Source organism: Canis lupus, chromosome 35 (genome assembly GCF_048164855.1).
Source record: "Canis lupus baileyi chromosome 35, mCanLup2.hap1, whole genome shotgun sequence".
Lineage (NCBI taxonomy): Eukaryota > Metazoa > Chordata > Mammalia > Carnivora > Canidae > Canis > Canis lupus.
In genome coordinates, this window is record NC_132872.1 from 13043274 (window position 1) to 13058809 (window position 15536).

General features: G+C 40.7%; 1 protein-coding gene across 4 annotated transcripts in view; it reads right to left on the reverse strand.

The window, feature by feature from the left end:
- Positions 1 to 15536, reverse strand: part of QTRT2 (queuine tRNA-ribosyltransferase accessory subunit 2) — a 144624-nt gene that overhangs the window by 125271 nt on the left and 3817 nt on the right. For 3 of the 4 annotated variants that reach the window (XR_012024224.1, XM_072811675.1, XM_072811677.1), the window contains exons 3-8: positions 13834 to 14054; positions 13004 to 13059; positions 11177 to 11253; positions 9384 to 9596; positions 3401 to 3600; positions 843 to 994 (exon numbers count right to left, since the gene is read on the reverse strand). Coding sequence is in view for 3 of the 4 variants with exons in the window: in XM_072811675.1 (XP_072667776.1) it covers positions 843 to 994; positions 3401 to 3600; positions 9384 to 9596; positions 11177 to 11253; positions 13004 to 13059; positions 13834 to 14033 (898 nt within the window). In the remaining variant the exon portion in view is untranslated. Of the gene's footprint in view, positions 1 to 842; positions 995 to 3400; positions 3601 to 9383; positions 9597 to 11176; positions 11254 to 13003; positions 13060 to 13833; positions 14058 to 15536 lie in introns of all 4 variants that reach the window. The other variant, XM_072811676.1, reaches the window with a different exon arrangement.

Below are 15536 nucleotides of genomic sequence, written 5' to 3' on the forward strand. Positions count from 1 at the left end.
GCTCTAAGGGATCCCAGCTCATATCCCAATTCTTTTCCTACTGTCAATTAAATGTCACACTTTGAGACTGATTTTCTTGACTTCGGAATAAGCAATACAAGAAAAGCAATATTAGCAGAGGAAAACACCTCTCCTACCTCTTTGTGAAATAAACAAACAAATAAATAAACGGCCCATAAAAGCAAAAGTAGGGCAGCCTGGGTGGCTCAGTGGTTTAACACTGCCTTCAGCCCAGGGCATGATCCTGGGGACCCGGGATCGAGTCCTGCGTCAGGCTCCCTGCATGGAGCTTGCTTCTCCCTCTGCCTGTGTCTCTGCCTCTCTCCCTCTGTGTGTGTGTGTGTGTGTGTGTGTGTGTGTGTGTGTCTCATGAATAAATAAGTAAAATCTTTAAAAAAAAAAAAAAGCAAAAGTAACACTAGGATCAGAAGGGGTGAGACTCTCAGTATTTTGATAGCATGTGGTTTGCAAAAAGCAGGCAAGAGCTCTTTTGTGAAAAACTGAATTAACTTTTACTAAGTAGTTCAAAGGTGTTCTGTTCTTAGACTTGCATCACTATTCACTCTGAATGTTCTTTTTTCATATTGTTAATAGAAAGGGTTGTTTTTCTTGGTTCTGCTCACCATAAAATCACTTCCTAGTATTGATGAGCTACAGGTATAGCACTAAGTACCAGTGTTGTGTGCCGACATGCTAGAGCATAGACAACAAATAAACATGTAGTTTTATAAAAGGCTGGTGTTATAGTATGCACATATTTCTGGCTTGTGACTCAAGGCAATAATGAAACGGAAATAGAAGAAACTTGAAGATAACACCGAGACTAACTTCGGAAGACCTACGTGTCTCTTCAGGGTTCGGCTGGTAATCAAAGCTGAAAGTCAGGGCACATCCCCGCTCTGTCACTTGATAAGGGAAAAAACTCTCAAATATGTCCACTCCCCTTTCAATACACTCGAGCACCTCATCTGGCCGGCTGACTCCACAGATAAGCCTATACAAGAAAGAACAAGTAACAACAGTGACATGAGGACAATGCCAGGAACAGAAGCAGAGACTTTCCAGAGAGCATTAAAAGTAGTAATAATGAGGGTGCCTGGGTGGCTCAGTTGGCCAAGCTTCTGATTTTGGCTCAAGTCATGATCTCAGGATCCTGGGATCCAGCCCTGAGTTGGGCTCTATGCTCAGCGGGGAGTCTGCTTCTCCCTCTTCCCCGGTTTCCCTGCCCCTCCCCCTGTTCATGCTCTCTTTCTCTCAAATAAATAAATAAATAAAATATTTTTTAAAAAGCAGTAATAACAAAGCCCACCAATCACAGCTGCATGGCACATAACAGATAATAAGGTATGGTAGAAAGAACATGAGATTTTGGCAGCAGAGAGACCTGGGCTCTTATTGTGCTACTTTGGGAAGGTTTCTTAACCACTCTGGGTTTTAGTTTTCTAATCTTAGAAACAAGAGCAGTAATACAGACCTCAAAGATTTGTTGTGAAGATTAAGGAGATATTTGAAAAAGCAAACAGTGGAGTTTTGGGTCACAAAGAGAAGTTCAACGTAGTTTCCTTTCCCCTCCCATTCCTTCTAAACAACCTCTAGTCTTCAACTGAACTTTATAGCCTGTCACTACACAGATTTTTTTGAGGGTACAAAGCTATATGTCAACTATATGTCAAATTAAAAAAAAAAAATTTTTTAAACAGTGCAAAGCTGTGTGCTTTATTTCCCCCTTCAAAACTTTCCATGTTTTAACTGTATTTTGCCTAGGAATTCTTTTTTATAATTGGTTCAAAGAAAGACATTTTTTTTATCTACTGTAGTCTTCATAGATTCAGTTACAAAGCAACTCTAGCTCTCAGAATTTCAACTCTGCCCGTAAGATCTGAGACTACTTGGCTTTCTTTATTCTTCTTTTATTTTCTCCACTAATAAAAAGTCTGCATGGTGGAACGAGATGGTATTTTCAAAGGTAATAGGTAAGGCATTCTGGGAGTGATCATGCCACTCAACTAGGTTTTGCCACTGAAACAAGAAGGGGAGGTGCTCTAGATCAGGGCTGGCTGGCTGGCTGGCTGCTATTTTTTTTTTTTATGTTTGTTTTTCTACCCATAGTCCCTTTTATGAACTGGCAGAGAAAAGCTTACAGACTCCCTGATTTCTAGGAGAAGTCCAAAAAAGGCTTATGTAATATTAAACAACCAGAACACTTAAATAGATGCCGGCTTTTCTGACTACAGTTTCCTTCAACTAATGTAATGTTTTAGAAGTCCTCTCCAACTGAAGCTGGCATTTCTGCGCACATAGAGAATGAAAACAATCCCAGCCCTCAAATCCAGTAACAGACATCTGTGAGTACTTAGCTCAAAGAAGTCCAGAAAATGACTAGAAACACTAGTGCTGAACTGTTATCTGCACCAGAACAAAATCAGCACAGGAAGGGGAGCAAAGGACACAGGAGAGCTAGGTCAAAACTGTGGACCAAGTGCTGCTGGAAGTAGCCTATTCTGACTGATGTTTACAGGGTTACATATGTACGTAAAAATTCATTAAACTTTACATAAGATTCATACATTTTATTGCAAGTTATACCTGGATTTTTTTTTAAGTGGTAAAATTGACATATACTATACAGCATCTAAACAGAGGGCATAAAGTAGCATTCTATAACCAAACTTCTTGATAGATCTATACGAAAAAAGCAAGAATATTCATACCAAGTTGGATGAAAAACTAAGGATTGAAAACAAAAAAAGAAAAGGAAAAAAAGAAAAACGTGGGTAGTCTAATAAGACATCGGTGCATTCAGAACTTTGGGGTTTTGAGCTCTGAATCTTGCATATCATTTCTCTACACCAGTAAGTACATAGTGAATCTTGTGTATAAGGAAAGAACCGGTTCCGTCAATGTTGCCAGTCCTCTTGATTTCAAAAAGTGACTTAACTACCTGCCTCAAATCTAAGAACTTCCTCAACATCCTTATTATTACTACTGCCCACCTTCACTTTGCTGGGCACCCCAGATCTGTCCTCAGCTTTCCTTGATTAAGGCTAGAGTTCCACATGACTTTACACCTGTTCCCAGGCACCATGTTAAAATGAATAAAGAATAAAATTGGCATTTGGCACAAAAATGAGGGGAAACAGTATAACACTTGCCCTCACTTATGAGGATCAAATAAACTAATTCACACAGCAATTGCACTCATCTATGTTGTGAAATCAAAGGCAGGACATCTGTGATGGAAACTCTCCCCTGAGTCTGCCTTAGCAGACTCTGCACAGAAAGGACATAATCAGATCATCAAAAGACATGCCCAGTGTAGAGACTCCACATAATACACAATCACCAGCACTCCTGCTCTGCAGCCCACAAGGTGTGGCCTGCATCCTAACTGAACACTAGCCTTGGCTTGTCCTCCGGCAGTTCTGCAGTGACCGATGACAGCAAGTACAGTCTAGTTTCCAAGGTTGCCGGATTCCCTTGAAAGCCATCCAGAAGGAAGCCACCTACGGGACGCTTGGCTGTCTCTCGTGCTGACCTCAGTCTCTCCTCCATCACATCTCCACCTTCAATCACTCCGATGACGGTACTTTTCTGAAGGACCTAAGGGAAGAAAGGACTGAATGCTTTTAACTGTTTCCAGTAGTAGAGACCTTTGTTTAAATGAACTTCACATGGCAGAGATCTCAGTGCAGCTGCTACAGTTGAAACATGAAAAGGGGATGGGGCTCTCTCCTCCCCGAGAACCTCTAGGGCTCCAAAAAACACAATTGAAAGCCACTCAGATAGGTGAGAAAAGACTGAGGAGAAACTGATCAACACGTGGAGTCATGTTTGAGCTTAGATTAAATTAAACACAGGCTGAGCAAGTATGAGAGGGAAAGGACAAAAGGATCAGTTTTCATTTGTTAGCCCTGCTTCAGGCAACCTCCAAGTCTCTGAGCTAGAGATAACTTTGTGGTTGAGATAACTGACTATCCATTTGGAAAAAAATAAATAAAACTACACTGCATACCACCCACAAAAATAAATCCCACATGGCTAATCTAAAACATACAAGAGTTACACAAGTATCAAAAAGATATATTCAAGTTTTTATAATCTTGGGGTAAGGAAGGCCTCCTTAAGCAAGCTAAAGCTTACTAGAAAAGGCTAACCTATTTGAGTACAAAACTTCTCTAGTGAAATATACTCTCAACAAAGGCAAAGGAGAGTTTGCTGCTTGTTGGAATAGACAAATACTTATACTATAGGAAACCTCCAAGAAATCTTCTAAGGAAATGACAACCCCATAGAAATCTGGGCAGATATGTGACTATAAACTTCAGAAAAATAAATGTGAATGCCCTGTACATATATGGAGAGCTAACTCAACCTCACCAGCAAGAAAACACAAACTGGAAGCAGTTAGATACCACTTTTGCACATTGCTTAGACAAAATAATTAAAAGATAGCAACGCCATAGAGGTAAAAGTGTTATAGAAATGACACATACTCTGGTAACTAAAAAGAGTAAAAATTAGTTCAGCTTCTAGGAAAGGCAGGTAGACAATACTTCTCAAAATGACAATGCTTTTATCTTTATGTCCTAAAATTCCACTTCTAAGAATCTCTCCTACAAATATATTCATTCATATGCATCAAGATATATTTACAAAATGTTTAGAATGATGAAAAACGGGAAAACAGACATCAATAAAGGCTTAAATGAATTATGATACATTCATAGTATGGCTTCCCATGCAGGTGTTTTTCTTTTTTTTTTTTTTAAATGCAGTAGATATAGAAATATACGCATTGACAAGTTTTGAGAGATCACTGATTAAAAATAAACACATTTCTGAATGTGTTTGTGATCACATATCTGATCATATTCATGTAATGAAAACTCCATACAGTATGTATGTATGTAAAAACTATGTGTATGCAACTAAAAAGTAAGGCTTGCAAGGAAAAACGCAAATCAACAGTGGCTCTCTGGTAGGAGAGAGGAATGGGAAGGAAGCCTGGAATGTGAACAGGGAATCCCACTTCTCAATTTAAGCATGAGAGTCACAATCAGAAAGAATGCTTGGGCTGCTGTGTGGAGTATGATTTAGGAGTATGGCTAGAGGATATGTAGGAAGCAAGTTTAACATTTAACAGTTCAGGTGAGAGACAAAGAGGACGTGGGCTAAGGCAGTAGCAGTGGCAGAAGGGGAAAGCCCGGATCTGAAACTTCATCAAAAGGTATAATCAACAGGGGCGCCTGGGTGGCTCAGTAGGTTAAGTGTCTGCCTTCAGCTCAGGTCATGATTCTGGGGTCCTGGGATAGAGCCCCTTATCAGGCTCCCTGCTCAGCAGGGAGTCTGCTCCTCCCTCTCCCTGTGCCACTCCCCCATCCTGTGCTCTCTCTCTCTCCCCTGCTTGCTCACTCTCTCAAATAAATGAATAAAATCTTTTTAAAAGAGCAAAAAAAGGTACAATCAACAAACTTGACCAATTGGCCATGGAGAAGTTAAAAAGTCTAGGATGATTTCTGGCTCCTGTTTTGGAGGTCCGGAGAGACAATGGGAAGAGCAAAGACAGGGAATCCTAGGAAAATAGTGGAGGATGAGACAAGATAATCATTCTGTTTTGTGCATTCTGAGTTTGAGGTTATCAGCAGCTGAGTACACGGACCTAAAGTTATGGACATGTGTGATACAAATGTGACTACCCAGGCTAGAACAGCAGACACCTGGCACACTGCTGCCACTTCCCACGGCAGACAGGGCTGACAGATACTCTCTCCCTGCTGCACCCAGGCACAGCTCCAAGCACCTTGGGATGAAACCCCTTTGCCATCCTTGGCCTAGGAGATAGAGAAGAAAAGAAAGCCAACACTAGAACCTTGAGGAGCTTCAGTATTTAAGGGCATTCAGGATAGGAGGATCCAGTGAGTAAAAGAGGAAGAAATCATAGGAAAATGAAAAGATGTATGCAGACATACAAAGCAGGAAGTTTCATGGGCCTGCCCCTTTACATGACTGGCGCAGCCCTATCTATATGGGAAACCCCTTTTCACGGACTAAGAAGTATAATCATACAACTTACTATCTAAAATGGAACACATGTGCTCTCTCCACCAGCCATCCAAGATGCCAAAAGGAAAGAAGGCTAAGGGGAACACGGTGGCCCCAGCTCCCGCTGTCATGAAGCAGGAGGCAAGGTGGTCGATCCTGTTTGAAGAAAAGCCTAAGAATTTTGGCATTCAACAGGAATCCAGTCCAACAGGGACCTCACCCGCTTTGTCAAATGGCCCCACTACATCCAGCTGCAGCGGCAAAGGGCTTTTCTCTATAAATGTCTGAAAATACCTCCTACAATTAACCAGTTCACCCAAGACCTTGGCCTGAGACTGCCAAACAGCTACTCAACTGCTTAGGCTGACCCACAAACACAACCAGAGACAAAGCAAGAGAAGTAAAGACTGTTGGCCTGGGCTAAGAATAAAGCTGCCAGCAAAGAGGATGTCCCCACTAACATGCCACCTGTCCTTCAAGCAGGGGTGAATATTGTCACCATCTTGGTGGAAAACAGAAATTCTCAGCTGGTAGTGATTGCACATGCTATGGATCCCACTGAGCTGGTTGTTTTTCCTGCATGTCCTATATCATAAGATGGGGGTTCCCTACTACATTATCAGGGGGAAGACTAGGCTGGGACATCTGATCCACAGGAAATCTGCACCACTGTTGCCTTCACACAGGTTAACTCGGAAGACAGTAGCTCGGGCAAAGCTGCTGGAAGCTATCAGAAACAATTACAATGACGGATATGATGAGATCTGCCGTCACTGGGTAGGCAACGTCCTGGGCCCAAAGTCAGTGGTTCACGTGGTCAACCTGAAAAAGGCAGAGGCTAAAGAACTGGCCACCAAATTGGATTAAGTGTGCGTTCTTGAGTTTTCTGTATATAAAAGTAATAAAAAGTTATCTTTCAAAAAAAAAAAGGGACACATTTAAGAGTAAAGGGAGACGGTACTAAATAATCATGTCAAGACAACAGCATAATCATAGGGATAGAAAGAGGGACCAACACACAGCAATAATGTGAAATGGTAAGGCTGATTAGCACGGAAGAGGGACCTGAGGCTCATCCGGCAGTTCTAATAATCATGCTGTCATACCCCCTGTCCTCCTTTCTACTCATGTAAACATTACTCATCCTCCAATGATAATTACTGGCGCGGAACAATTGCTGGTGAGTAACACTAACAATTAGGACCCACGGCAATGTCCCAATGTCCCCACGCTGAACTCTCACTGCAGATATTGAGAGTTCTATTCAGAATGACAACTAAGTTTCTTCTAATCATTTTATGTATACTAACTTAATTATCCAATTAAAATTTTTTTATTGGCACACTCAAGATAACAATGTTCCTCAACCTCAACATGCTTTGTCACCATTGCTCAGGATTACTCCACATAAATGATCTCAACATTGAATTCTCCCCTTCGGTCACACCTTCCCTTCTCTCACCAGCTCTGGTCTCTCCTAGTGACAGCATTCTTTCTGAGCTTCATTCACTCTGCTACCATGATCTCTGAGCTACTGGCACAGTTTCATCCTCCCCACCCCATTATAACCAGCACCATCAACAAGCATTTACTGAGGACTTACGTATGTAGGGTATTCTGCTATGTGATGGAGATACAAAATAAAGACACTCAAAAATGGAGTTTAAGGAAGTCACAATCTAATATAGACAAACACGTAAAGAAATCATTGCATTATGCTATAACTGGAGCTATAGTGCAGCCATATACAAATTAAAGGGATAGCAAAGGAAGAACAGAACTTCCTGGAAGGGTCAGAGACAGTTCCCTAGATCGATGAATGGAATGGGATGAGCCAATGTGGAGCAAGAGAAGGAATATGGCTGGAGATAAGAAAAGAAACAATCCAGACAGAAGTCCCTGTACAGCATCCGAAGGATGAAATAGGGTAACACCTCAGGGAACTGCAGGGAATTGCAATTGCAGGGAACTGCAACTCAGAGGGGCCAGGGTGTTAGCCACAGGAAACAGCAGTAAGCACTGGGCTGGAAGAGCATGCAGAGGCCAGGTCACAGCAGCCCATCCATGCCACATAAGAGTTGACAAAAAGAGTCATTAAATTCTCTTAGGGAAGTGGATATGGGCTCCTATTTGTGTTTTAAGAAGATCTCTCAGATAGCAGGGCTGAAGATGGATTGCATAGAAATGAGAAAAGACAGAGAGAATTATTTTAAAGGATAATTGTCTACATAAGAGATGAGGAGGTTATGCCTCAAGGTGGTGATAAGAAAGATGGGGAGGTGGGGCAGATCCTAGATATATTTAAGGAGATAGAATCAAGAAGGAGTAAACAATTGGATTTTAAATGGGTATTAAAAGGAGCCTTGAATGTGGAATTTAAGAAACAAAATAGATGAACATAGGGAAAGGGAGGGAAACATAAAATATGATGAAATCAGAGGGAGACAAAACATACGAGACTCTTAACTACAGGAAACAAACTGAGGGCTGCTGGAGAGGAGGTGGGTGGCAGAATGGGGTCACTGGGTAAAGGGCATTAAGGAGGGCATGGGATGAAATGAGCACTGGGTGCAACTGATAAATCACTAAACTCTACTCCTGAAACTACTAATACACCATATGTTACTTAATTGATTTTATTTTATTTTATTTTTATTTTTTTTACTTAATTGATTTTAAATAAAATTTTCTTTTAAAAAAAGAGCCTTGGGGATCCCTGGGTGGCGCAGCGGTTTGGCGCCTGCCTTTGGCCCAGGGCGCGATCCTGGAGACCCGGGATCGAATCCCACATCGGGCTCCCGGTGCATGGAGCCTGCTTCTCCCTCTGCCTGTGTCTCTGCCTCTCTCTCTCTCACTGTGTGCCTATCATAAATAAATAAAAAAAATAAAAAATAAAAAAAGAGCCTTGAAAGACACAAATTTCTGGGCTGAAGAACATGGTGACTGCTATGAACAGAGACAGAAAGAAAAACAACAGGTCTGAGGAGATCAGATACTGAGTTTGGCTACCACTGAGTTCGAGGCGCACGTGAGGGATGCATTCTTAGAACCCAGCTGAAGTCCACTTGATGTAATTCTGAAGCTAAGCCAAGTGAGCTTGATTACCCATGTGATTTCAGAATTATTCACCAATTAAAACCAAGGGGAGGCTGCTCAGGGAAAACATCCAAAGTGGGGTGGAGAGCCTAAGGCAGAATCCTAGAGAGTCAGAATACTTACAGTTCAGGAAAAGAAAACAGGAGAGTAAAAGACGCGGGGAAGTGAGAAGCAGGAGGAGGAGCAGAGAAGGTGGTAGTATGAGAGCTTCAAACAGAAAGACGTGGTGGGTGGTGCAGCCTTACCTCTGACTCTTCCTGCAGCCGCAGACAATTATCCAGGAATAGAAGCGATCGATCAACAGACTTTCTGGCCCTTTTTATGGAAGCTGCTTCCTCGAAAGATGCCTCTCCATCTGAGAGACACTGGAACCAGTCTGGTTGAAGGGCCTGCTGAATTGCCATGAACTTGGAAGCAGTCATTTCTACTCGTCCCCCAATGCCCCAGACAGACACAGACTGCCATGAACAAAATGATTAGGAATCAGCAAGAGGAATATGCAAAGCAAAAGAGAATAATAAAATGATAAAGTAATACTGAATTTAATTCTTCTTTACAAACAGAGAGATGGTGGCAATTCATTATCTTGGACAGATTGGACTATATTCCAATTCTCCAAGGACCTTCTCTATAGCTCATAGAGACCCTTCAGTGGCTGCACAGCCAGCTTCCAAGCTAGCTCCAAGAATTCTCTGTTATACTTTTCCAGCCCAGTCTTCCATTCTCCGAGACCCCATTCCAACGCATGCTGTCCCTAAATACACCATACACTTTGATCTTTCTGTCTTCAATCACTGTTCCTTTTGGCTGAAATGCCCTTCCCTACTTCTCTGTCTGGTGAAATACCATGCATCTTTCAAGACAAAGTTCAAATATTATCTACTCTATTGTGCTCCAAAAACCTATCTGGGCATAATCCATCACTCACTCTTCCAAGCTCTTACAGCAATTTGTACTTAGTTCTTTTATAGAAATGATAGTACTTATAACTGTACCATTGTACATTGTCTGACTATAGAGTATCCCAATCTATGTTTGTGTCCCAAAAGCCTAATCTAGGTCCTCACACATTATTGAAGATTAATAAGTGTTTACTAGATTAAGTTAAATACAGATATAAAGAAGTCAGATACATACATAAGCATCTCTATATAATGTTCTTTCTTTGGGTACTCCTTCTTCTATATTATCTTTCTTCCCAGAAGAGATTGACAAGGACATAAATGGGGAACCCACAGACAGTCTTTATTCTGGCCTAAAGCTTAAGAACACTGTTCAAATGAATCCTTTCTCCCTTATAAATGGGGTAGATAACTGAGGTAAAAATATTTTCTTTCAGATTAAAACTACAAAATAAAAAGTTTAAAGCAGAAGAATAATTTAAAATACTTAGGTAAGATTAATAGATATCGTTGACATGAAAATGGGTGCAGGAAAAGTAGTTGCATTTGTAAAGCAGCAGCATACACCGAGGGCTTGCCAAAATGTAGTCCTCAGGGACAAGACCAATGTGCCATGTCTCAGGTGGAAACTTTTAATGAAATCTTTTTGATACTGTTCTTCACTAGCTAAAATCTCTGGCTGTGCACCCAGCTTTTCAAATTCTGTTCTAAAAGCAAGCAGTATTACACCGAGATTCTACTATATATAGTTATACATGTGATAACACTCATCAGCAACTTTCCTAGCGCTTCCTGAGGTTGTTAAAACTGCAAATAAAGCATGGCATAAAAAAATATTGCTTTCTACCATCATAGCAATTTCTTTTTTTGCCATGTACTTGACCCTCCTTCATCCCCAAATTTTTTGCAACAATGAAAATACTGAGGATATATTCCTTACCTTAACCTCATCTGCAGGTAGCCCTACTTTAATTCCTATAAACCACTCTATGTAGTGGGCTATTCATAAATAAGAAGGTATAAAGGGGTCAGGAATGCGCTAGCATCCAAGGCAGTGGGATTTAGCACTGGAGGGATGCAACAGGCTGACTTTCTGGGACAAAGCTGCAGCCCTGGACACCTTTCTGAGAAATCACCTTGTTTGTGACATAACCAGCTGGGCAGGGGCTGACCGGATCATGCAGGGAACAGTACAAGAGCGATTCAGGCATGCCTGTATAAACACACAAAAAAAGAACTCCTGAGAGCATTTATATTAACAATTATGCTGTGTTGTAACAGAGAGCAGTTTATATGTGTACTGCTGGATAAAGTCTCTCTAGACATGTTCAACTGTTCATACTCGATCTTAGAATTCTAAGAGGCCTTATCGACATGAATGAAAAGACCACCTTTAAAACCTACTCATCTGAAAAAAGGATTGAATGTTCATGTCTAAGGACTAATGAGTTGTTACAAAGGAATAGACAAAGGAATAGTATACATTAAAGTATGAAGTAGAATAAAAGTCTTTAGTGGCATCTTAACCCTACTTGATTTGAAGAAAAACTTAATATCAAGTATGTTTGTTGTAGGTACCATCCAAAGGAACTAGCGACTGGAAAAACAAAGTGATATGATCAAAAGGTAATCTTATTAATAATAAAACTATCCCATGTCATGGGACCTAGGAGCAGAATAAGGAAAGCTACAGCATACTGAAAATGGATCAAATTCTCTTTAAGTTTCATTGACTCAAGATGACAATTTCTTAGGTTCTTTAGTCAAAAATATAGTCATTAAAAAAAAAAATCCAAAAAAAAAATGCTTACTAGACCATATGTGCTTAAACTTCCTATGCTACCCTACATTTTCATTAAAAAAAAAAAAAAAGGATTTCACTGACAAAAAAAGACCCAGAAAATAAAGCAAGCTAAAAAACAAAAACAAAAAACAATTCTGCAGTTCTCTACCTATTTTCCACCATTTCAATTTTTACAGTTATCTCTAGAAAGCTTTTGCAGCTATTGTCACCTAATTATATGCTTGTATACTTTAAAGCTGGTTTCAGTCCAAGGAAAACATTACATAAATTCCTCTACTTAAAAACAGGGCCTTGTGACTACCAACAAGCCATCATGCAATTTCCTTCAGAAGCAGAGGACTGAATAACCAATGGAAACAGAATTCTCATTCACTTAAGTAACTCTTAGATATTGGAAGAAAGCTCAGGAGAAAGTGGTCTACAGAAGAACGGATTCTCTAGGTGCCTCTGCTATGCTTTTCCTATAAACAAATGGACACATTCATCTGCATATAAAATCCTACTTCCAGAACAAAAGATAGTATTAACATACGAGAAGATAGCTATATATAAATAACTTCATCTTCTGCTTTATGTTTTAGGCTCAAACACAGCTAGACTGCTTTGGATCTTAGATATGTCCTATGCAGTTTCTTACCTCTAGGTCTTTGCTCTGTGCCTGGGATGTCTGTCCACACCTGTCCACCACCACCATTGTGCCTACCTCTCAACCTGCCTAAGTCCTACTTTTCCTTGACTCGGATAAGGGACCACTTCTTCCTCCTCTCTCAAGAATCCTTTCTTTTTATCGCTTCTCAGCCTTTTGGCTAAGATCAAGTGAAGAATCCTTTCTTTAGTCTGACCTCCTTCCACCATTACCCTACAGCAAGTAATGTGCTCCCCCTCTGGGTTCTCATGTACATGTACACACCCCTAATCCTACAAATGTGGTCACTATACCCTACTACAATTATTTCTTTATCCCAGACAGGCTCTGAGCTCTATTGGGGAGGCAAGAGTTCTACTCATCTTTAAATCCCCAATATGTGGTTCTTAGATGCCCAATAAACGCTCATTAAATTAATGAACAAGTAAATGTATGAATGAAAGATCAGTCAACAGCACCTCCACACTTCAAATTAATACATCATAAGGCAAACACAAATAACTCGAGTTTTACCTATAAACTTTCCAATTCCTTCCTTATATTCTGCTAAGACTTCATGGTGTTCTGCCCTGAAAGCAAAACAGAAAAATGCGTAAAAATGAATTGTTCTACACATACTGTCTGAGACAACTGACACCCACTTCTCTACACTCAAATGAGCTACGTGACGGTAAACATAGTCTTGTACAACGAAGTACGCCGGTATTCAAGAGTCCCAACTCACTAGGCTGTGTTCTTCAGCCAGAAAACAGGTCTTCAACTTACAAGTAGTTCTGTGAGAACAGAAACTGGCAAAGATCAAGTGCTTTCAAATGCCTGATCTTCTTCCTCCCTTCTACCCTTTAAAATCACTGTGATTAAGACTGTATCACAGAGTTATTTCATCATATAGCAGAGGTTCTCCAATTAAGCATAAAGTCAGTATGTACATTACATCAAATGATCTAACTCCATCAGTTTTGTTTTCATAAGGTAGTACCAAGTACGGGTGCAGATACAGAGAAAGGTGTGAGGCTGGTGTGTGCAGACAGCCTCTGGAGTCCAAGTTTAGTTCTCACAGAGCATTCCCTGCTCCGTCACCTCTGGGAGTGGTGGCAATGAGGGTCACCATGCTGACACAGTTGAATCAGAGGAACAGTGATGCAGCTCTGACATGCAGGTCTGGCCTGTGGCTTCCAGATTAGGGCCAGAGGCTGTCTGATAGTAGACATCTCCTAATTTCATTCTGAAAATCTATAAATGTTGTGCATATAATCAAAAAAGTCTTTCTTTTTACTGTACCTTATTAAGGTATCTAAGCTGCTGCCAGAGTTGATACTTAAATGATCGGATCTAACACTTACAACGAGGACAGTGTAAGCTGAGCCATGGCAGGAACCCCGTGGATAGTGTGCAGTGTCTGATGGGTCAGGTGTGGGGCAGAGCCGGTCTTGGTGTACAGAAGGCAGGCTGGAATGTCCATGGTGCGGTCCCCTGTTTTGCCCAGGTTTTTTATTTTTCCTAGGCGACAGCCATTAACTACCTTGGTAAGATTCAGCTTCATCCTAAGTGATTCCTCTAGGTCCTGCTAAGAAAACAACAATAAACTCAGGAGTTACATGACATCTAAAGGCTAATTAAGCATTTTACAAAGAAAGTAAACGATTTACACGATGATAAATGACAACATGTTTATTACTACTTCCAGTGGATGATTGTTTTAGATATCAGGAAGAAGGAAATGGGAGAAGACACACAAGGGAATAAGACCCCTTCCCCCAAAGATCCAGAGCAAAAGGATGACATCAGCCACGTTAAAATTCAGTCATGCAATTTTTATGTGTGCTGATGAAAATCAAAGGAAGGACAAGAGTAGGGCTAATCTTTTTTTTTTTTTTTAATATTTTATTTACTTATTCATGAGAGACAGAGAGAGAGAGAGAGAGAGAGAGAGAGAGAGGCAGAGACACAGGCAGAGGGAGAAGCAGGCTCCATGCAGGGAGCCCGACGTGGGACTTGATCCTGGGTCTCCAGGATCCCACCCTGGGCTGAAGGCAGTTCTAAACTGCTGAGCCACCGGGGCTGCCCCAGGACTAATCTTTGGCAAAAGAGTCTGTACTCTTTTGCCAAAAGCTAGCTTTCAGCCCTGAAAATGCATATAGAAGAAGGCTACATTCTTTAGGCCATACTGATTACTGATTTGATCCAATTTTCCTTTCTCTAATTGAGAGAATACTAGGCAACACAACAATTTCTCCTAATATGTTATTAAGCAAAGAAAGCGGGTTACAAAATGGTATCCTGGTGTTTATTAAACTATATGGAACAATATACATCAAAAGATATACAGAGATTTTCTGAGAAGTGAGGTTATTTTCCAATTGTTCTTCTATGGTGTCCAAACAGAGGTGAGAAACCACATGAAACATACATGCAATTCATAAGCAATTTAGCATTACTTTTATCAGGGATCTTGGCAGACTAGACCCTAGTCCTTTTGTGTAGCAAGCCCTGGAGCTTGATCTTGTACATACACCTAGCACAGATCCACTCTCAGGGTCAGGCTCAAACAAAACAATCTCAAAGACTGAACTACAAAATCAGAATGCACATTATTTAATCTGAGAACCAAAAAAGGAAGGAGGACCAGTTATTGTATTCATGCCCTATGGGGTACTGCACAGGAATCTAAATGCCACACGATCATATTATCTGGAATAGGAAGGGTAAGTAATGATTACATACGTAAAGACAACTGAAAGGAAACTCACTGGTTCTCTAATATAACCAAACTCAGATTCCCCAAGGTTAGACACAGGGATTGTTCAAGAAGGAAGCAGCAGCTAAATCTGGAAGCCCAGATTCTTGGCTTCCAAGACTTAGCTTCCTCTTGGGGACTTCTTAGACCTATCCTTGTGGAAGGAAACAATGAACATGTTCTAGGAGTCCCCATATTTTAATAGAAAGAGCTTCAAATGTGATTGATCATTCATTCATTCAATTCTGAAAGCATATTCTATCTCCCCTTCTCACTCTTTCCTCAATTGAAGAAATAGCTTTCTTCATT